The sequence below is a fragment of the Podarcis tiliguerta genome (genome assembly GCF_965153285.1).
Source record: "Podarcis tiliguerta genome assembly, chromosome: 5".
NCBI classification, from domain to species: domain Eukaryota; kingdom Metazoa; phylum Chordata; class Lepidosauria; order Squamata; family Lacertidae; genus Podarcis; species Podarcis tiliguerta.
The window spans coordinates 27,631,416-27,655,113 of NC_139538.1; the positions used below are offsets into that span (position 1 = coordinate 27,631,416).

At 43.8% G+C, this 23,698-nt stretch overlaps 1 protein-coding gene across 1 annotated transcript in view; it reads left to right on the plus strand.

Moving 5' to 3' along the window:
* The first annotated feature begins 303 nt into the window (after positions 1-303).
* DNER (delta/notch like EGF repeat containing) overlaps positions 304-23,698 on the plus strand; it is a 115,938-nt gene continuing 92,543 nt past the window's right edge. The window contains exon 1 of the mRNA XM_083442726.1: positions 304-714. Within this exon, the coding sequence (XP_083298852.1) occupies positions 448-714 (267 nt within the window). The 5' untranslated portion in view covers positions 304-447. The remainder of the gene's footprint in view (positions 715-23,698) is intronic.

Below are 23,698 nucleotides of genomic sequence, written 5' to 3' on the forward strand. Positions count from 1 at the left end.
CCGCCCTACCCCATCGTCACAACCACCCTGTGAGGTGGACTCTGGCTCCAAGGTCACCCAACAAGCTGGCTGAGGATTTGAATCCTGCCCAGCTGGCCCTTGTCGCCCTATTACCCCTCAGTGGCGAAATGGCGCCCAGGAGGTGAACTCTCCTACCAAGGACCCAACTTGCCCGTGGGCGCGCGCGCGCGTCCTCGCCCTGCGCCCCTCTTAGCGCCAGTGCGCTCTTGGCCGCGCTGCGCTCGGCGGGAGCGCCCTCTTCCGGCTGCCGGCGCCGCCGCTTCTCCATGCCGGCCACTCCCTCCCCAGTCTCCGCCCGCGCGTTGCCAGAGCCGGGCAGCAGCTGAGGCGTCTCCTGCGCCTCGACTTCTTCTCGCCGGGAGCCGGAGGACCGAGACCCGGGCTCTCTTCTCGCCTTCGCCCCGGGAGCCCCCGGGAGCCGCCACCATGCCCCGCGCCGCCCCGCTCCTCCTGCTGCTCCTCAGCCTGGCCCAGCGCCGCGCCTGTCTCGCCGGGCCGACCGCCGCCGCCGCCGCGCCCCTCGACAGCCCCGCCGACCCCTGCCTCAGCCAGCCCTGCCGGAACAACGGCACCTGCTCCTCGGCGCTGGCGAAGCTGCCCGCCGTGCCTCACCGCCTGCCGCTGCTTTTCCTCTCGCCTCAGCCTGCCTATAGCTGCGCCTGCCCGCCGGGGGTCACCGGCAGCGACTGCCAGGTAAGCCCGGCGCGGAGACGTGCCTCGTCTGCGCCTTGCTGGCCGCCTGTCCGAGCCCTTTGGAAGCGCCCTGCCTGGCGAGTCTCCGGCTGCCATTTCTCCTTATCCCCCTCGCGATCTTCTTGCCTGCTCTTTCCGCCCGTCTCATCTCTCGCCCTCCCTTCTCCCACCCGTTTCCCTGGGTTTCCATCTGCTTGTGGATTCGCCGGATCCCCTCCTCCTCCCCTCTTATATCTGTGCAATTTCCCCTCTTAGCACTCGCTGGAGGAGAGATCTCTCTCTCTCCCTCTTCCATCTGATTCGTGCAGTCACGTCTGGTTGCCTTATTAAGCCCCTCCATGCAGATCTCCTCCCTGACCTCCCCTCACTCCCAATTTCCATGTCGATTTGGCTTTAAACAACTGCCTCGATGCCCCGGGCCGTTTCTCTCCAGCCCTCTCTAGTAGCGAGATGGGTCCTCGGGCATCTTGTCTGCGCGCACACGGGCAGACCAGACGGCTGGGGCTCTGTGCGCCTCTTCGTCACTGCGGATGCGGGTGGCGGCGCCGGGAACGAGGGCAAAATGCTCGAGGGCTCACGACGAAGGGCATGATGGGCACCTTGAGGAGGTGCGCCCCCCATGGCTTTCGCGTGTAGGTTGTTAGGCTCGGTAAAGCTGAACTTGGTTTCCCCCTTCAGCGATGATGGGTTTTTGTGGTTGTCAGAATCGTAGGTTTCGTTGGGTGAACCTTTCAAGCATTCTGCTAACTGTTGGTTGACTTAAACCAGATCGATGTTTCTGCCTGTGCTCAAGGTTAAATCTGAAAATTTTAGTGTTGCTTTCTCTCGCCCGCCCCCCCTTCTTTTGGAAAGCCATTTCGGTACTTTTATTTACAGATCCTGCCCCTTTGCTTAATATACCAGTGGGTTTTTTTGCCACTATTGTCAAGATCAGGGTTTGTTCTTAGACTTCAAGTCGTTTTGTGGTTTGACTACCCGTTTAGCGGAATTGTAATGGGTTGGTAAAATATAACTTGAGCAGCTGCGTTTTAAAAAAAAATCAATTTCTTATTTATGAAGAATACAATGAAGGCTGAAAACTGCTTTGAAAGGCTTTACTAATAATCCCCATTTGCTCTGGTTTTTATTTTTTTATTTTTAATATACAGCTTTTAATTTTTGGTAAAAAAAAAAGAAGATTATTACTATGTAGACTTAAAAATGGTGTACTTGCATCCCTTCCATGGGGGGAGAAAAGAAAAGAAAATGTCAGTTTGGTTTTGTTTTATTTCATTGGATACAATCGGTTAGAAGCTTCAGTCCTGTTCATACTTACTTGGAAAGACTCACTGAGCTCTGTTTAAAACATGCTTGGACTATTATGGAGAGGACAAATTTTTCTGCATTTTCTTCTTCTTCTTCATTTTAGGATGAACGGTAGAAGGGTCTGTGACCTTTCTTTTCTTTTCTTTTTCCAGAGGGGTAGCTGTTGCAGTAAAAATATCAAGAGTGTCTTGTGACACCATAAAAACCAACTAATTTATTATGTTACATGCTTCTGTGTGAACTACCTTCCACTTCATCTGATACATGAAGGATTATCCTGAGTCGGGTGCCATGATACTCTTTCTCCTTTATTTATTTATTTATTTAGTTAAAAGAAACACACCAGCACCAAAGCTGTAGGATCTGTGGATGCAGGGAGGATGAAAGCGTTGGAGATTTAAAACAAACAACCCCCTGCAACGCAGATATTGCTTATTGAACTTATTAGGGAATAATTCTTGAGAGAGACTGAAAGAAAGTTACGCGTTTTGTTTTAGAGAGAGCATCTCTTGCCTCCTTTCAGCCATGCAAGTCCACCACATTGTGTCAAATCAATTAGATTTAAGTGAATTAACTGGAATGTTATTATTTTTACCTAGCTTAGCAGTCTCATTAACAAGAGTTTGACTGTTCACAGGGTGTCTTGTGTGCTAGGAGAGAGAGAGACCAGTGTGGCTGGTGCTGCCTGCTGATGGCTATATACTGTAATATGTGTGACACAGATAAATTGTTCTTCTAAATGCCAGAACAGCCTAATGCTGATTTGCAAAGGCCTGGAGCACGGCTGGCCCAAAACATTTTGGCACTGGAGGTGAACTGTGAAGAAGGGATGAGTGAAGATCTACAATGAGAACGGGGTGGGATCAAAGCAACCTTATCCGACAGTTGAAGTGGGGATTGAAGTCCATCACTGCAGGGGAAGGGGCCTGCTCTGAATCATGCCAGGTGGGTGCAGAGCCCAAGAGACTCCAGAGGGCATCCTCTAGCGTTGGGAAAAGACCAGCAGTGCCTGCTATTCACCAAGAGCTCTCTAGAGGTTTCATTCCACAGCAGCCTCTTGGTGAATTGGAGGTACTGCTGATGGTCTCTCCCTGGAGACAAGCAGCATCTCCTATTAGCCAAGAGGCCACTGTAGAGGCAGCATTGTGGAGCTGCCATGGGGAAGCAGATCTGATCTCCAAGGATTGTGCCGTAGTCCTTGCCCCATTGCGGAGGCAGTAGCAGTGGGTGATTCTTTTCTTGGAGGCCTGATCTGTTGCCCCTGTGGCTCCTGCCACCTGAGGCAATTACCTCCCTTTGCCTTGTAGGTGGGCTGTCCCTGGCCTGGAGAAAGAGGCATTGCTTTCAGGAATGTCTGTAAGGGGCCAGAAAGGATTTCCAGGTTAATAAAGTCACAAGTGTTTATGAATCTGAGTTAAGCGTAAAAATATATCGGACTCTTCCCATTGAAACCAGAGACCCTAATCAATGGATGGCAGCAGCTAGTCAGTTGGTGGCCGTAGGTATGGATGCATTTCCCCCCTTTCTTTCAAAGATGCATGTAGCCGGGTCAGCAGCGCTTGGATAAACATCACCATGCAGATGGAACATGGTATTCAGATGCTCACCTATTTCAACAGCATAAGTGATGCTTTTGCCTGTGGATCTCTCTTAAATGCTTTTAACTTTGGCTATATAGGGCCCAATAAGTTGGCTTTTGTTTGCTCAGGCTAAGTTTGTCCATAACTAGTAAATCCATGATTCAGTCATCAGGATAGTTTACTTTTGAAGGTATTGATGGGACAGCAGAAATAATGACAAATTTTTATTTAGAAGAAGATGGAAACTCCAATATAGGAATTACAACCTCATTGCAATAGTTAGATGGCATCTCTAGGACAGATAAATGCTTAAATGCACATCTCTCTCGTCCCACCCCAATATCCGTAATAGTATCACAATAATTGTATCTGATTGCAGTTTACTTTTTGGGAACTGGGGTTCAGAGTAAGAGGCAATTTCATCTAAAAATTTGGTAGCTAAAGCTAAACACTCTGCAGTAGGATTGTTAAAATAGCCACAGTGTATTAACTTTAACAAATTTGGATGCATTTTACAGCACTGTCGGAAGGAGAAACAAGAACGATTCATTCAGTATATATATATATATATTTAATAAAGATTTTTATTGGTTTTCAACAAATTATAATCACAACACAAAGTTCTTCTTTGCGGCTCCCCGCTCCTTTCTGGGACAGATGATAAATTTATCATGCCCTGCCACAACCGTGTTTGTGAACTCTGTGGATGCCAGTTGCTGGAATGTTTGTTAGAAAATCTTATGAACAGCTACCATATATTTCAACAAAGTCATTCGCATCATGTGTGATGTTCCAAGATGTGCACCCTTTTTGTCAGTTTTTCTGATATAGCAGTTGTCCATACAGTCCGCCTCCATCATGTGATTTGTAGATGTTCAAGTCCTTTCCAATTCTGTGTGCCATGTTGGGAGTCGTGCTGCCACTGAAAGAAAAGCAGTAAGTTCCTTGTATTGTAAATTGAGCTGGTCTTCTTTGAATATTGCCGGTAAACCCAGACTTGGATTACAGTGTACCTGCTAGTTTGTAATATTGCTTATTTCTATAAATGCTCTCTCCCAGAATGGCTGCACGTCTTCACATATGTTCACACTTATGGAATGTCATACCAACTGTGTTACACCCTCTTCATCACATTGGCGAGGATGCTTTCTTAACAGAGTAAAATGACATCTATATATGAACTTAAAAGTGTGTTCAGAATATTTAAAAAGTATGCAGCTCTTTTCTACCAGTATGGCCAATCTTGCCTGACTTTTTAAAAAAGTTGCAAGCAATCAGTTGCTGTGGCAACTGGTGTCTGTCTAGAGCAGAAGAAAATCCATGCAACTTGTTGCTGCGCATCATTTTTTGGGGTACATGTATTAGGTAGTGTATCCTTTTTTTTAGCTGTGTGCCATCAAGACAAATCCAGTAATCTATTCTTTGCAGGGGGGGGGCGTGTTACTGTTTTTGTTTGTTATTCTGTTATTCTGTTATACATTTTTGTATTTTTATGTTGTAAACTGCTTTGTGATCCTTGGATGAAGGGTGGTATAGAAATTTAATGAATAATTAAATAAACCTAAACCTATGTTTTACATGGTGACATGTGTGAGGAACAAAGCCACCATTTCCTGCTGTACCAAATTACAGTGGTGCCTCGGTTTACAAACTTAATCTGTTCCAGAAGTCTGTTCTTAAACCAAAACCGTTCTTAAACTGAGGCACATTTTCCCTAATGAGGCCTCCCGCCGCCGGTGCCCTTCCACCTTCTGTTCTTAGACTGAGGTAAAGTTCTCAAACCGGGACACTTTTTCTGTTTGTAAACCAAATTATGTTTGTAAACCAAATTGTTTTTAAACCAGACTGTTCTTAAACTGAGGTACCACTGTATATGTTTAAACTCCAGTGCAATTATTTACACGCATTTCCCTCAGGAGGAATGCTTTTAAAAAACTGCTGCTGTGCAGTTGAGATGAGCAGCCTTAGTGTAAAGGCTGTATCCTGGAGGGAAAAGGCTGTGCTTGAATTGCCCCTAAATGATCCAAAAAAGCAATTATTATATACAGCAGCCAGGCAGCTGTGCATGGAAGCCTTCCTGAGACCAGCCTTTCCAACTCATGGTGTATAGGACAGCAGTCTTAATGTGTTAAGTTGGGTGACCATGGTAGTTTATTGCCAAATTAAAATGAGTTGCATTTTCCTATTTCTCATTTCTTGAAATAATTTGATTAAAAAAATAATCATTCTGTTGCAGTTCGTTTCAGACCCATCACTGAAACGTTCAGATTCATTTTCATGTAGCTGATTTATCAGTTGTGTTTTGATTTTATGCATAGAAATAGGCTGTGCAATTAATTGACATCTTCAGCTTTGTTTTGCTGAATGCCTAAACCCTCTCTGCCTTCTGTGGTTTGGCATTGGTACAGACACTGAGGAACTTGCCTCCTGTTCTGTTTCAGAAATAATGAATTCCTGGAACGGCTTTCTGTGTCACCAGCACTTGTCTTTAAGGCTGCAGTCCTCCAACCACTTACTCCATGCCACTGAAGCTTGGCAATAATATTTCAAGTTAATGGATTTGAGTACTACCATGTATTACCATTCTTATGCCCCACCGCAAAATGTGGCAGCCCCTGTTTCCTGTTTCATTCACTTCTATGTGCCATGTCCTACTGACAGATGGTATGCCATTTCTTTGTAGTGGAATGTGTGTTCTGCCTTGCGCTGTTTGTGAATAAGACTCATATACTACAAATGTCCTTTTTTTAAAAAAAGTTTTACTTTGCCAACCATTTTCCAAGATTTCAACCCAAACATGGTACTCCAGGTTCAAATTTAAATTCTTTCTCCTGTTAGAATTGAAACATTGGTTATCTCTCATGTTGTCAGTAACATGTTAAGTATTCGGCTGTGGTTGCCTTCCCATGGAATACATTTCTGTTGGCAGTATGGATCTTCTTTCCTTCCCTCCCACACAGGCCCCTGTGCACCTGGGAGAAGCATTCATGAGAAGAATGGGAAGTCCCATTGTGGAAATCTGCTTGGACAATGCTTGAAGTCTCCCAATGTACTTAATGCACTGTATATTTAATTCAGGCTTGTTTTATTCTCATTGCCACCCATAATGTAGGGTGGCGCTGTGGGTTAAACCACAGAGCCTAGGACTTGCTGATCAGAAGGTCGGCGGTTCGAATCCCCGTGACGGGGTGAGCTCCGATTTCTCGGTCCCTGCTCCTGCCAACCTAGCAGTTCGAAAGCACGTCAAAGTGCAAGTAGATAAATAGGTACCACTCTGGCGGGAAGGTAAACGGCGTTTTCGTGCGCTGCTCTGGTTCGCCAGAAGTGGCTTAGTCATGCTGGCCACATGACCCGGAAGCTGTACGCCGGCTCCCTCGGTCAATAAAGCGAGATGAGCGCCGCAACCACAGAGTCGGTCACGACTGGACCTAATGCTCAGGGGTCCCTTTACCTTTACCTTACCCATAATGTGTTTTTCTGCTTTCCAGTTTTGATCATTTCTGACTCCTGCTTTCAAGTGCTTGCATTTCCTCATAGGAACATAAGTCCATCTAGCTCAGCATTGTCTATCCTGAATAGCAGTGGCTCCCCAGGGTTTCAGATGGGGACTATCTGGAGATGCTGGAGATTGAACTGTGGACCTTCTGCATACAGTGTAGATCAGGGGTGTCAAACTCAAATTCATCGGGGGCCGCATCAGCAGTTTGATCACCCTCAAAGGGCCGGTTGTATCTGTAGGACTATGTGTCCACTCTTTATTATCATAAATTATTGTCACTGCATTCAATTATTGATAATAATAAACAGCATCATGAAGCAAAAATATTTCCTGTTTGAAAACAAATATATTTACATCACTAAATTCTGAGCACATTAATTCTACATGATATATTGTCAAATTATTATAATGGCCACAGATCTTCAAATTCTAAAAACAAAACTTTGATCCCATGCAAGAAAACAAGGTTAGGGCAACTTTAAAACAATTTTAATGTCCAGTCGTTAAAAATATAGCAAAACAGGAAGGGGATGCACAAAACTAATAATTAAAATGGGGGGAGGGAATGGAAAACCTTAGCATCATGGGTGTAGCCAAGGGGGGCAGAGGGGTAGCTGCCCGTCTCTAAATCAATAAAAATCATTCCCTCACTTTCCTCCGCCATGAATACGGAGAACTTCGTGGCCAGCGAGAGGCTCGTGACGCGGCCTACGTGCGGCAGGGGTCGCAGGGGCGCCGCGCGCATGAGCTCCGCTTGCGGGCCTTACTGGAGCAGATAAAAAGCTGGGCTCGTCATTTCTTTCCCCGCTGAGGGAAAGCGGGAGTGGGGGCGTTGCTTCGTCTCCAGAGGCTCCGCCCACCCGCCTGCCTGCTTTTCAGGCCGCGCATGTGCTGAAGAGGCGGCTTTCTTGTGTAAAAAAAAAAGAAGTGAAAATAAAAGGTGAAGGCTGGCGGCCGGCGGCGGCTACACGGGCCACATGACGAGGTCTGGCGGGCCGGATTTGGCCCGCGGGCCTTGTGTTTGACACCCGTGGTGTAGATGGTCTACCACTGAGCTACGGCCCTTCCCCTTCTTGACCATCAATAATTTCTTTTTATTCCATGTTCCACCTTTTCTTTTTCTTTTTAATATACATTTTTATCAGTTTTTTACATATATTTTCCAAACATCTCATCTCATCTCATCTTATACAACATTTTGGCTATTTTATCCTGAGATTTCCATCAACCGCGTCTAATGATTTTCAAACCTCTTCTCTTAATCTTACATTTGTTATCCTAACTATTACTTTTAATAATCCATAACTTAAAATCTATTCTCATGAATCTTTTCTGCAGTATTTCATATAGTTCTCCTTACAAAACTTCTTGTAGTCCTACAAGCGTAGTCAGTTGGTAACAATTGTCTTTCAAATAACTCATATATTTACTCCAATCTTTCAAGAATTTCTGGTTCCGCTGGTTTTGAATTCTCCCTGTCATCTTATCCAATTCTGTGTAGTCCATCAATTTCATCTGCCATTCCTCTTTCGTTGGTAGTTCTTCCTGCTTCCATTTCTGTGCCAATAATACTCTTGCTGCAGTTGTAGCATATAAAAACAGTTTTTTATTTTGTCTTTTAATGTCAGTGCCTACAATACCAAGTAAAAATGCTTCTGTTTTTTTAATAAATTCCAACAGCAATTTATACATTTTTCACAATGTTTTAAATTTGTTATTTAATATTTCCATTTCAAATTTTGACTTAGTGTAACCAAATCCATTTTTCTTTAAATCGTCTTTAAACATTTCATTAATTTGGCAATAGTGCAACCAATCATTTACATATTCTTTTACCTCTTCATAAGGTTTAATTTTCCATTTATTTCCTTCTTCTCTTACTAACTTTTCATATGTGGCCCAATTTTTACTCATATTTATCTTTCGTACACTCATTGCTTCCAAAGGTGACAACCACCATGGTGTTTTTATATTCTAATAGGTTTTTATACCTATCCCATATTTCATGTAGACATCTTTGGAATATGTGGTTTCCAAATCCTTTATGCACTTTTGTTTTCTCATACCATAAATATGCATGCCAACTAAACCTATTATCAAATCCTTGTTCCACCTTTTCTGTCAGTATCCTTTAACTCACCAACTCATAGGAACATGTTCTGTTTATAGCCATCATCCCTCCACTCTGTGTGTTCCATTCATATGCAATACTCTGCCTTCTGACATATGGATGGCTTTATATTTGGGAAACTTCATTCCCAGGGGCTGAACACAGGCCTCTCTATGCTGCCCCTTGGGATGTACCCTTCCACCGGCCACAACGTCTCACTGGCTATGCTCCATGCCTAGCTTTTGCTTGGCTGGAATGTGTTCCTGGACTGGGATAATTCCTCTTGCTTGCTTGGATGGAAATTTGTGTGTTTGTATATAGAAACTAACAGACATGGTGGAGATGGCAAAATTAACATGTTTAATCAGAGAATAGTCATTGTTAACATTTGTTAAAGACTGGAAACCTCTCATAGATTTTTTGTGTGAAGAAGAAGTTGAAATAAAGGTATCTGGATTTGAGGATTAAAGATAATGTTTATTTATAGAAAGTGGCTTTGTTGGGTGTTGGATTGGATGAAGTGAATATTGTTTTTATATAGCAGACAGATGAAGAAAAGGAAGTTCTTTACTTTCTGAATATTTTTTCTATCTTTCTCTTTTAACTTCTTTTCTACTCTCTCTCTCTCTCTCTCTCTCTCTCTCTCTCATTTCTCTCTCTTATTTCTCTCTCCTCCCCCTTTGTATTGTATTTAGATAAAAATCTTGGTTTGGTTAAAAACGGGAAACAATATTAAGTTTTGTATTTTTCTCTATAAACCTTAATAAAATTTATTTTTTAAAAAAGAAACCTCTGACCTCTTTCACATTGCTGCGCCCACTTTCGCTTTTGGTTACACCCACGTTTTGTATCTGGTTCCTCCCGTCACTGGTATGTGGCCCTTTGAACATCAGCCAAAAGGAAATGCAGCCTTTGGACTGAAAAGATTTCTCAAGTGTTAGTTTAAAATCAGTGTTCTTGGTGGTTGTTTTTTAAAAAGAAGTAGTAGTACTGTATAAATCATCACATACTTTCCCCCTTCTATGGTTCGGTATTGCATCTAGAGATGATTTCTGATAGCGGAGTACTGTTTTCATTATAAACCCTAATTTAATTTTTGGATGATAATGGGCTTCATTTCTATTTGTACTTCAAGGTCAGATTGTATTCAAATATTTACACTCTTGGGCTATTCATGTAGAAACTTCTGCAGACTAATGTTCAAAACCGCTAATAATTTAATCTTATGAGAGAGAGAGAGTGTGCATTTCTGGATTACTCATGCTTTTCTATATATTGTTGGACACATCACACTCCTACCAATTGAGAATAGGAAGGATTTAATTTCCTGTACTGACAGACGGACTGTAATCTAGGGGGCTGCTCATTTAACTCCATGGCACCAGCTTTTAAAATAATTTGCAATGCAGTACAAACAGCTGCTGCCAGTGGAAGAGTCAGAATCCCCACTTTGCATATCTTAGCCCTTATGTATGACTGAAAAGAATCTCATGGCTTAAGAAATTTGACTACATTCCTGAACTTTGATGGCCCATAGAAAGACCATAGATTTATTCGATCTCAAATAGGACCTCTTTTGTTGTTCAGTATCCAGCAGATATTTCCTCATTAGGTCTTTTGCATTATTGAGACCTAAAATTAGTGGTGAAAAGCCAAAATTCTTCTTCTTCTTCTTCTTCTTCTTCTTCTTCTTCTTCTTCTTCTGTGATAACTCATAGCCAAGTAAGATTGTCTTCCATGAACACAGTTTTAACAATGAGTCCGTAAGTGACTGGAGGACAATTCTGGATCCACATGTCCTTCCACAGTGGGGACATAGGTTTCTGGGCGGGAGTTGATCTCGATGAGGGTTTGTCAAGCGTGCCTTCCTCTTAGCACATTTCCAAAATAACATAACCTCATGGCTTTTATTCAGTGGCTTTCATGTGAATCAAGCAAAAATACCAGCCAGCCCGTAGGGTCCAAACTGAACTGTAGCCAGGCCTGTGTGAAAATGGAGTGGAGACCAGCTTCAAAATGCAGACTAGCATTCAAAACACATCCCAGTACAGAGAAAAATTGTCTAAGGAATTTGCATGTTCAGACCCAGAGACCTCCCCCCTAAATAAACACACATTTGACTCAAATTTTAGTTTTGGTTTTTGCCAGAATTTAGGCCACAACTTTATTGATTACAGAAAAGTGAGTGGTTGCATAGGCTCTGGTTCGACTAGCTCCCGGCACCCTTGCAGGTAGCGCTGACCCAGGGCACCAGTATAGGTCAGCCAAGGGTGAACACCTGAGGTAGGTGAAAAGCCCGGGAACAGACTATGTTCACTCCCCAGATACTCCCCTGGACTCAGGCATGGGCACAACCCTCTCTCAGGGGTTGACCAAATCAAGTTGAGTCCCTGGATTCTTCTAACGGAATACCCTTCACATAGGAATGGCGAGACCGTTCTCCCATCCCTATCACCTGAACCAGTGCCTGTCCACAACCTTACAAGTTGTGACGATTTGCTACGCGGCAGGCAAAACCCGAATGGCAACAGCCAATCAGCCAAGTGGGGAAAATTCCTGTCGTGCCCCTGTCCCAATGACAGACAGCACATGACGGCATAGCAAGCTCAGTCGCAAAATGCCCTAAATATAGTGAGAGGTGGGCGGGTGTTCTGATGCACGAGCCGAAAGAGGAAACTCTGGGTCATGTGCATAGGTATATATAGGTCCCTCAGTCCATTTAGACTGCACCCCATTGGCCAGATTAAACCCAGCAACAAGGGACCTACCAATTGGGTGTTGTGGCTGTCCAATATACCCATCCACAACCAGGAGGTCAGTCTCCAGGTCTCACCGCAACACGTGCCGTCTTTAGAGAGGACACGATTTAGATTAGATTACACAACTTCCGGTGGGCTTAAATTGGCATCAACATAGATTTGAATCTTGTAAAACAATTGAGCTAAAATAATTGATCTTAAAAACTTTAGGCACACAGGTCTAAAACTGATCTTTTGCTTGGAAAAGGCACATTAAAGTTGCTTTACACAGTGCCCCCCCCAAATGATTAGTGAATCCAAAGTGTTATGTAACACATGGATAGGAGACATGCTTCAAATAAAGTACTCTGAAATGCTAGACACGTGTGCCATCATAATGATTTGTGATTGTGATCTGCCAGATTGCAATTTTGATGAAAGGCTACTGGGTTTGTCACACTGTAGCAGTACGTTGATCACACGCTTCCAAAGCACTCATTGTCTAGTGGTACCAGGCTTAACAATTAGGTTGAAAATGTGATTCTGATACAGTACATTTACCAGTTCCAGACCAACTTAGATTTAACAAGAAACGCTGTAACTGTTTTGAAAGAAATGTAATACAATTTTAAAGTAACATTCACTTAGGTTTTTTTCTCTTGGGAGTTCATTATATCAGGCGTGCCCAGCATAAACTCAGCTCCCTTAATTCTATTTATTAGTTTACATATTGTTTATTAAACTTATTGTCACCCAAAGGTCTGCATGCAACTTATATAAGAAAAAAGATATGCAAATACATTATACCATGGGGGAGGGGGGAAGCCAGGGCGAAGAAATCATCTAATATGTTAATATTCCATACAATGTATCGGGAAAACAAAAAGAGCACACCAGTTCCATAAACAGTAATAAGAAAAATGTTAGCAATACATAAAAACAAATACAACGATTCTGCTACTCACTAACTAGCAGATAAACAAAAATGCAGTGCCTCTCCCTAGCTCTCAGGCCATTCACATTGACCTGACAAGTCCCCACCTGACCCAAAGGTATGGTGTCAAGACCAGCTGCTGCAAATCAGTGGTGGATGGTGGTTCTAGGGTCCTTCAGGAATGCTCTGACATCTCTCTTCTCCCTTCAGCGGGAGCAGCAGCAAAAGCAGAGCAGATGGTGACAAAAGTTTTACCTGCTCTGCAGTTGTATCTACTCAGTGCCATTAAGTTCACAATGTGGCTTACTCCCAGGTAGGTATGTAGGAACTGTCAGCTCTGTTCTTTTGATATTTTAGTGCAGCTTTCCCCAATCTGGTGCCCTCCAGTTGTTTTGGACCACAGCCATTATGACTAATAATTGGGGATGATGGGAGTTATAGTCCAAAACATCTGGAAGGCATCAGGATGGTGAAGTAGACACTTTCCAGTCTTGTGGAACTATGGTTATATTTTAGTATTGCCTTTCATCTCTGGATAATATTGAATTTCTGTGAATTGTAGCAGTGGCATTTGCTTCAAACTCATTCAATTTTTGTTCAGATTTGTGATCTTACTCATTATTTATAGTTGTCTCAGTCCAGGAAGACCATTTCTGTCATTGTAAGATGGAATTCCGCCCCCTGTGCCTGATTAAATTTTAAATGCACCATTTATAGGGGACAAATGTAACAACTTCTTTGTTTAAATAAATCACCATCTTATAGCACTGTCAATATCATTCCCTCCCATTTCCATCCTTTGTCAAGGTGTGTTAATAGCTAAAGGAAAGCTGTACCCCAAATATGTACTTGCTTAGATTCCTACCCCACCTAGCTTGCAAGATTTAAAACAAAGAGTTTAAAAAGTAAGAGCTGTTCAACAGTGGAATTTGCTGCCAAGGAGTGTGGTGGAGTCTCCTTCTTTGGAGATCTTTAAGCAGAGGCTTGACAACCATATGTCAGGAGTGCTCTGATGGTGTTTCCTGCTTGGCAGGGGGTTGGACTCGATGGCCCTTGTGGTCTCTTCCAACTCTATGATTCTAAAAAATAGGTTCTAAAACCACATTATTTTAAGCGCACAAACTGTTAAAATTTCCCCAAAACACTTTGATCCAATCCATGGGTACCAAAACTCAAAGCAGATTGATTTTATTATGCTCCCGAAGGATTATTGGGCTTGAACGGTAGTGAAGAGAAGGAAATTTCAGCAATGAGGTACAACCATCAGGATCACCTCCCCTAGCAGCAACGCTTCTTCCTCAGGTACTGAGTTTATTTGAGTGGATGCACCCACATGGTATGGATTAGCACAAACTTTAGAGATCAAAACATGGCTTGGGTGAGAAGCAATGTCTTTTGGATATAATGCTCCAAACCTATTACAGCCCTGCCAGTCAAAACTGAGTTGTGCTGGGAAGAACATAAGAAGAGCTTGTTGAATCAAAGGCCCAACTTGCCCAGCATCCTGTTCCCACAATGCCTAAGCAGATGCCTGTGGGAAACCCACAAGCAGCACCTGAGCACAAGACCACTCAACCCATCTGTGGTTTCCAGCAGCTGGTATTCAGAAACATTGCTGCATCCGCTGGTAGAGTCAAAGCATAGTCATCATAGCTAGTAGCCATTGATAGCTTTGTTCTCCATGAATGTATCTAATCCTCTTTTAAAGACATCCAGATTGGTGGCCATCACTGCCTCTTGTTCCACAGATTAACTATGAGCTGTGTTAAGAAGGACATTGAAAAATCCGTCCTGAATCTCTGAACATTCAGCTTCATTGGATATCCATGCTGTTCTAGTATGATGAGAGAGACAAAATGTGTCTTTAGCTCCTTTCTCAATGCCATGCAGAATTCTATAAGCTTACATCATGTCCCCTCTTCCTCACCTTTTCTCCAACTGAAAACTCTCAAACGCCGCAACCGTCAGCCCCTTGATCGTGGATTTGTGTAACTATGGTATCGGCAGTTTTATTTTGAATTTCTTTCCAAATGATCCCTTGCAGGGAATTGGCCTTTTTCACAGCAGCTGCACACCGGGTCAATAGATTCACTGAGCTATCTCCTAAAGCCCCAAGGTCTTGTTCCTGGTCAGTCACCTCCTATTAAGACTACATGGGCCCTGAGATGCATCACTTTACACTTGGCTCAGATACAGATTAAATGTAGATACCTCTCCATTTTTAAGCAAAGTGTTTGAAGTGATATAAAAGGATTGCCAGTTAACCTGCCACAATCACAGAAGGCAGACCCTCACAATTAGCCTGTGACAAGGATGGAAGAATATAATTAATCAGTATTTTTACATATACCCCTGAGGTTCAAGAACCTGTATTCTTATTACAAAGCTTACCATTAAATTAACTTTGATTGAGAAAAAATATTCAGATAAGAGCAGCACCTCTTTATACATGCTGCCCCCTAACAGTTATACTCATAAATGATACCAAAAGAATGAATTTGTAACCATTTGTGGCCATTCATTAGCTGGACAAGAGTCACTAAGGGCTCTTGAGGTTTTTTCCTATTTGATTTTGTAATGTTCATCATTGCTTAATAAATTCTACAAGGGTTGCATGGTAGTTACATATCTATGAGCCAGATATGGTAAACGTGAGAAAGCAATAATTAACGGTATAGAAAATATAATGCTTTTTTGTACTAAGGTAAATAGACTGTATCTTAATGATTAGATAGATTTTGCCAGGCATAACAGATTTATCTAGACAATGAAGGTTAAAGAATGGTTGTTTCTGTGGGCAGGGGGAACAAAGAGAATAGAGCTGAAATAGGGGGCATTATTCCATTCATGTTGGATTGAACCCTGTTCTGGAGGATATCCTACGTTCAGGAGTGGAAAATAAGCTTTTGCAATGTGAAACAGGAGAAAAATCAGAAAAGCTATACAATTGAAAGTTTCACAGGAAGATGTCAGAAGAGGAAGTGAAATGACCAACAAATGGCGCTTCCTACAATGGAAGGTCTAATTTCTGCATAATTCAGTTTAATTTTAAAGTGCAACAGAAAGATTTAAGCATTGTTCTGGCAGCTCAGTAAACCTGTCTTTGCTCTGAAGCAACAATTGTAAATGTAGTGTATATTTGAAATGATAAATATGTATTTATATGAGTCAATATTATACTGCCTAATGGCTTTAAATGAAGTCCTTTCTATATATAAAAAAATGTAGGGAAAGAGGTGGACCAAAGGTGGGTCGTGAGGAGTACAGAGAAATATGCAAGACCATAAGAGTAACCTATAGAAGGGATGCAAATTATGCAGTTTGCTGTAAGAATGCAGTAAATAATTAATGGTAGATTGACTAGTCCATATTGGTAGATGAGATTAAGTGGACCTGAGATGCAATGAATTAAAAATAGCTTAACTTCTTTGTCTAGCCTATAAATCCATCTGTCAGGATGTTTAAAGCTGAAAGGTTAGTAAAAATAAACTCGGCTGAAGATCAGGTTATACTTTTAATTTCATGTATCTGTCCTTTTGTCATGTTACTGCTATTCTCTGGAACTCACTGCTTCCTGAAACATCTGCACCTCTTCCTTGAAAACTAAATGACATTTGAAAATGTACCACCTTCTTATCTCTCTTCTGTCATTTCTCCTTCCACCCATTTCCTTTTATGTCCCCCCCCCCTTTCCTTCTCAAGATTGTAAGGTTGCAGACGAGTTTGTTCTTTAATTAGTATTAAATGCTAAGCTTTTGGAGAAACATTATTTTATCCATGCTTAAAATTATAATTAGTAATTTAAGCATGCATGCTTATACACATCTGATTCTTATTAAATAATATTTTCATTACAAAAATGAATTAAACACATGTTCAAACCATAAGCCAATCACTTCTTCTAGTAGTTTTTATGAGAAAGCATCCTTATTCGTTTTCCTTTAAGAAACACAGAGGCCAAGTTCCCTTAGGCCCAGATTACAGATGCCACACCCCCTTCCCTCTTTTGGACTGGAGGAATAAGAGTTTTCTAAAGGGTAGGCACCAGGTTGCAAGTGGAACACAGAGCAGAGTTTAAAGGAATGTAGGGAGCTGTCTATGGTGCTGAAATAGTGCTGGGGTTCTGTACTGTGAAGGAGGGAGCCACTTCTAACAGAGAATAGTTATGTGCACTCCAGGGCTGGGTTTGGGGAAGAGTGCACAGCTTAGTACTAAAACTGTAAGCATTTAGAAAGGTTTGAAAGAGGAGGAATCCCACCAGCAGCTGAAACGGTGGCTCGTACTTTTGAGAAGTGTGTATGAGGAGTACAGAAGGAAGAGGGGACTTAACTGCTTAAAGAAGAGGAAGTTTAATTCTTTGGGAAGAAGGAAGTGTTTTGAAGTAGTTGGAGCTTGTGTGTTCCAGTATATCAAGATGTTATAGTTCTTGTTTTTGGATTGTAATTTCAAATGTGGTCCTAGCAATATGAAGCCTCTTGGTCAACCCTAGTATTGTTGACTTCTTACCCAAAGAGAGTGCTTGTGCTTTCAGCAAGATGCGTATGAGATATTTCTTCAATTTCTGCCGCATTATGATGGGAAATACTTCTTAATTTATTCTGGCTCCTAGGCTGCTATAGGCACATATGCCCCTTTGGGTCTGGAGCAGACAAATTTTAATCAACCCAGAGGTCTTAAAAACATTTCTGGTGGGCGAGAAGGAATTTTTGCACATTCCCCAATGTAGCAGAAGTAGAAGCTTCCCCAAAAAGGAAATTGCCACACAAGGCATTGAGTGAACAACCCCCCCCCATAATATTAAAAAAGGCTTATTGCAAAAATATTATATATACCAGTTGGGGACTTCACCAGAATGGTAATCTTATGAAAATATAGTAAATGCATGTGCAGATATTTCCCACCCAACTCCTTCAACGCACTATCAGGAGAAATGACAAACAGGCCAACTAGGATATGTATGCCCTGGATTTCTGAATCCCTCATTATGATAAACATGGCATACATTCATCCACTTGAGTCATCTTGATGTCCTAATCTCCACGTACCATATCCTCCATCTGTTGCTCCCAGTGCTGACTCCTGCAGAGTGACATTCTGTACACTACAGGAAAAGGGAAAAAAATATCAAAAGTCAGTAGCCAGTTGGGGAGCAGGTCTTATTGAAAAATACTTATTGACCCCTAGGATGACGATCAGTGACATTGAAGGTCCCTGAGAAGGATTAGCAGGGATTAGTACTGTAAATGTTTAGAGCTCTGTAAATGAGATTGCAGCTGGTTCTCAGGGAGAAATAGAATCCAATTTGTGCTTTGTGATGAGTTCGCTTCTCAGTGCTAATATGGGTACAGGTCAGTGTAAACCTATGCCCATCATTCTGTTCAGCAAATGGGATTCAGTATCAATATCTGCAGAGTAAGTTGTACATTTTATGCGATTATTTTTCTAAAGTGATGTGCATATAAGGGGCGGGGGGAGGGAGAAACAATTCTGTAAAGCAGACTCTTCAAAAGTCCACTCAGAGTTATGTTGCCTGAAAATTGGATGATGCTAGTTATGTAGTCACTGGAATGGACACATCTTTTAAAGACAGTCATCTACCTGAGGCTTAATTTACAGACCCCCCCCCCAAGCTATTGATAGAAGAAAATATAAGGCTGGCATTTAAGATATGTGGGTTTTGACAGAGGCAGGCAGAGCAGTAGAACTCTGTGTGATCACCATGTAGACTGTTGGAAAACCTTGGAATTTGATGAGGCTTTCAGTGGGGAGACTGCCGACTGCCAATAATACAACTAAGCTCCACCCTTTAGACCAGGCTCCATTCAGCTGGGAAAAGGCTGGAGGGAGGAGTTTTTTGCTAGCAGCAGCAAAAGCAAGCACATGTTTTGGAAGAGCTGTGGTGTCTTGCTTGGTCAGCCAGTGTTGCCCATATAACTATCTATTGGTGGGGTTCAAAGCACCCTTGAATGTGCTCCATATATGCAAATTCTACTCTTTCCATAATAATAATAATAATAATAATAATAATTTATTATTTGTACCCCGCCCATCTGGCTGGGTTTCCCCAGCCACTCTGGGCGGCTTCCATAGAAACAAAGAATACAGTAAAATATCACAGATTAAAAACTTCCCTGAACAGGGTTGCCTTAAGATGTCTTCTAAATGTCAGGTAGTTATTTATCGCTTTGACATCTGCTGGGAGGGCGTTCCACAGGGCGGGCGCCACTACCGAGAAGGCCCTCTGCCTGGTTCCCTGTAGCTTTGCTTCTCGCAATGAGGGAACCGCCAGGAGGCCCTCAGAGCTGGACCTCAGTGTCCGGGCAGAACGATGGGGGTGGAGACGCTCCTTCAGGTATACTGGGCCGAGGCCGTTTAGGGCTTTAAAGGTCAACACCAACACTTTGAATTGTGCTCGGAAACGTACTGGGAGCCAATGTAGGTCTTTCAAGACCGGTGTTATGTGGTCTCGGCGGCCGCCCCCAGTCACCAGTCTAGCTGCCGCATTCTGGATTAGTTGTAGTTTCCGAGTCACCTTCAAAGGTAGCCCCACGTAGAGCGCATTGCAGTAGTCCAAGCGGGAGATAACAAGAGCATGCACCACTCTGGCGAGACAGTCCGCGGGCAGGTAGGGTCTCAGCCTGCGTACCAGGTGGAGTTGGTAGACAGCTGCCCTGGATACAGAATTGACCTGTGCCTCCATGGACAGCTGTGAGTCCAAAATGACTCCCAGGCTGCGCACCTGGTCCTTCAGGGGCACAGTTACCCTATTCAGGACCAGGGAGTCCTCCACACCAGCCCGCCTCCTGTCCCCCAAAAACAGTACTTCTGTCTTGTCAGGATTCAACTTCAATCCATTAACCGCCATCCATCCTCCAACCGCCTCCAGGCACTCACACAGGACCTTCACCGCCTTCACTGGTTCTGATTTAAAAGAGAGGTAGAGCTGGGTATCGTCTGCATATTGATGGACACCCAGTCCAAACCTCCTGATGATCTCTCCCAGCGGCTTCATATAGATGTTAAAAAGCATGGGGGAGAGGACGGAACCCTGAGGCACCCCACAAGTGAGGGCCCAGGGGTCTGAACACTCATCCCCCACCACCACTTTCTGAACACGGCCCAGGAGGAAGGAGCGAAACCACTGTATAACAGTGCCCCCAGCTCCCAGCCCCTCTAGACGGTCCAGAAGGATGTTATGGTCGATTGTATCAAAGGCCGCCGAGAGATCCAGCAGAACCAGGAAACAACTCTCACCTTTGTCCCTAGCTCGCCGGAGATCATCAACCAGCGCGACCAAGGCAGTTTCAGTCCCATGGTGAGGCCTGAATCCCGATTGGAAGGGATCCAAATGGTCCGCATCCTCCAGGCGTGCCTGGAGTTGTTCAGCAACCACGCGCTCAATCACCTTGCCCAAGAATGGAAGATTTGAGACTGGGCGATAGTTGGCCATACTGGCCGGGTCTAAAGATGGTTTTTTAAGAAGCGGTTTAATGACCGCCTCTTTCAGCGGATCTGGGAATGTTCCCTCACAGAGGGAAGCATTCACCACCCCGCAGAGCCCATCGCCCAGTCCTTCCCGGCTAGCTTTTATTAGCCAGGATGGGCAAGGATCAAGGAGACAGGTGGTTGGTTTCACGCGTCCAAGCAGCCTGTCCACATCCTCGGGGGTAATGGATTGAAATTGATTCCATGCAGCTTGACCAGACAGAGCTCTAGCACTCTCCCGCACCGGCCCTGCTCCCACGGTGGTGTCTAGCTCCTTCCGAATATGAGTGATTTTATCTGCAAAAAACTTTGCAAAATCGTTGCAGGAGATCTTGGGGTCTTTACAAGGCCCCGGTGGTAAAGGTGGTTCCGTTAAGTTGCGAACCACCTGAAAGAGTCTCCTGCTACTATTTTCTGCAGATGCAATAGAGGCGGTGAAGAAGGTCTTCTTCGCCGTCGCTATCGCCACTTGGTAGGCTCGACGTTGAGCTCTAACCTGTGTCCGGTCAGATTCGGAGTGAGTTTTCCGCCACCGACGCTCTAACCGTCTCAACGATTGTTTCATCGCCCTCAGCTCCGAAGAAAACCACGGGGCTGTCCGGGCTCCATGCAATCGGAGAGGGCGCTTCGGAGCCAGACAGTCGATAGCCCTGGTTAACTCCACATTCCAGCGGGCCACCAGGGAATCAGCTGAAAGGCCATCAACATGGGTTAGAGCATCCCCTACCACTCTCTGGAAACCATTTGGATCCATTAAGTGGCGGGGGCGGACCATCCGAATTGGTCCCACCTCCCTGCAGAGGGGAAGGGTCGCGGAGAAGTCCAGTTGCACCAGGAAGTGATCTGACCATGGCACTTCTTTTGTTTCACTTTTACTTAGTGTCAGATCACCCACGTCACTAGAGGTGAACACCAGGTCTAAGGCATGTCCATGACTATGAGTTGGGCCAAACTTATTCAGGGACAGCCCCATGGAGGCCATGCTTTCCACGAAGTCCCGAGCAGCCCCTTGTAAGGTCGTGTCGGCATGGATGTTGAAATCCCCTAGGACAACCAAACTAGGTGTCTCCAGGAGAAAATCCGCCACGACCTGAAGCAGCTCGGACAGGGAATCCTTGGTGCAGCGGGGAGGTCGGTACACCAAAAGGAATCCTGTACTGCCCCTATTGCCCAACTTCCAGAACATGCACTCAGAGAGCTGGATCTTCCCAGTAGGACGCCTGGTGCAAGCTAGTGACTTCCTAAAAATCACTGCAACCCCCCCTCCCCGCCCACATGACCTGGGTTGCTGTGCGTAAGAGAAACCTGGTGGGCAAGCAGCGGCAAGGACAGGCCCATCTGCTTCCTCCAACCAGGTCTCTGTCACACATGCCAGGTCAAATCCTCCATCCACAATCAAGTCGTGGATGGCAGTGGTTTTATTCATCATTGACCTGGCATTGCACAGCAACACTTTCAGGTCATGTGGGTTTCCCCTGTTGATTCCAGTATCCATCCGGTCAAGGCCAGACCCGGAGGCAGGGATAGTCTTCAAACAACGACTAAACCTGCCTCCTCGGTAATGACATGGTCTGGTCTTAGCGTAACTCCGCCTCCTGCCCATGATCACCGAGATCGGATGTCCCAGTGCTTTCCCCCCTGTGAAACTTGTCCCAGCCATTGTGTTGGCTGGGGAGCCACTCCCAGGCAGCCCTGATCCCACCCCTTAAAAACAAAACACAAACTATACAGAACCAATAAAACAACAACAAAAAGGAACAGAACAATTGTACTAAAATTAATCCCCAACCAACTATCCATCCCACCCACCCACCCCCAACAAAGGAAAAAAGAAAAAAAGGAATAAAAATTTAAATTGCCACCGACTGCTTGAGGACATTTTAAAGCACATTAATCAGCTGGAACAGGGAAGCAATGGCAGAACACTTCCCACACTTCCCCAAAAGTTTGTTCCAGATAAGGGCCTGGGCCACGCCCCCTGGGCCAGTTGGAAAAGGCCCTGGAAGGGAGCAGCTTGTTGTTTGCACACTTTTAATAATTTATTGCATCTCAAACTAAGCTTTGTATATGTGGTCTCTAATTTGTAAATAAAATATGCAATGAAGATGGTTGTTGCATTGGAGAGGGGAAACCATTATTTGGCTGTTCATGAATTTTAATAAGCAAGTTGCCCCTTAAGAATTGGGCAGCACTGTTAATCCTTCCACAAATACGCTATCATCCTTTCCTGCAGTATATGTAATTTTGAAAACAGGATATTTCTTTCCTTGTCTCAGATGGATCAATGTGGCAATAAAGTGTAATGAAAACAATTGGGTTTCTCTGTACTATTCCCTCTTTACATTTTTTTCTATTGCACTTGACAAATGAATAATAGATACCTTGCATTGTTGTCTTTATATGTTTCTTTGGGGAAATTACTAGTGTTAGCTAGCTTCATGGCTGAAAGCTTCTTTGATTTCTTTTTTTTTTGGTATTTTTAAGTAGGGAATGATATTTTTTATAGTTGTTACAGACCAACAATGGCCAAACCTTCAATGTTAAGAGACCTGTGCCTTTAATAAATGCAGAACAGGGAATTTCAATAGGTACAGTGTTTCATGTCAGTGTTGTCAGGATTTTGAAGAGAGTTTTCCTAACTTCCTCTACAGTTAGAGCCTTCACAGTGCAATGGTGGTGAAGTAGGATTTCTTCATGGCTATTACTGGCACATGGTATTCATGATCATGTGCTCCAACCTGCTTCAGCCAGCTTCACTGAGAGTTTTGCACCATTTGTGTTCCAGCCATTACCCAACTTCTTTTATTGCCTGAAGCTCACTGGGAAACCAATGTGAATTCTAGTCTCTATAGCAATGGAGAGAGAACTTAGGAACAATCCTCTTTATGTCCTTTTCATAGAACCATAGTAATGTAGAATTGGAAGGGACCACAGGGGCCATCTAGTCAAACCCCCAGCAATGCTGGAATGTTTTGCCCAACGTGGGGCTCGAACCCACTAGCCTGCTATTAAGAGTCTCATGCTGTAGGGAGACCAGGGCCGCTACAGCAGCTATACCATCTGTAAAATGCCACAGATTATTCAGAAATCTACCAGGGCAGACTATTGCGATAGCCCCCACATTCCTACAAAGAGAAATGCCACCCAATTGAAATATCACCGGAAAATGATCAACCATTGTTACGGAACTATGGAACCATTGCCACAACACTCCATTCAAAAACCAGATCAATTGTGTGCCCTGCAACAGCTATGTATCAGGTCAATGATGTACTGAGGCAGTCCCATGGTTGTCACCGAGACCAGATTCAGTGTTTTTAAGTCTCCCATTAA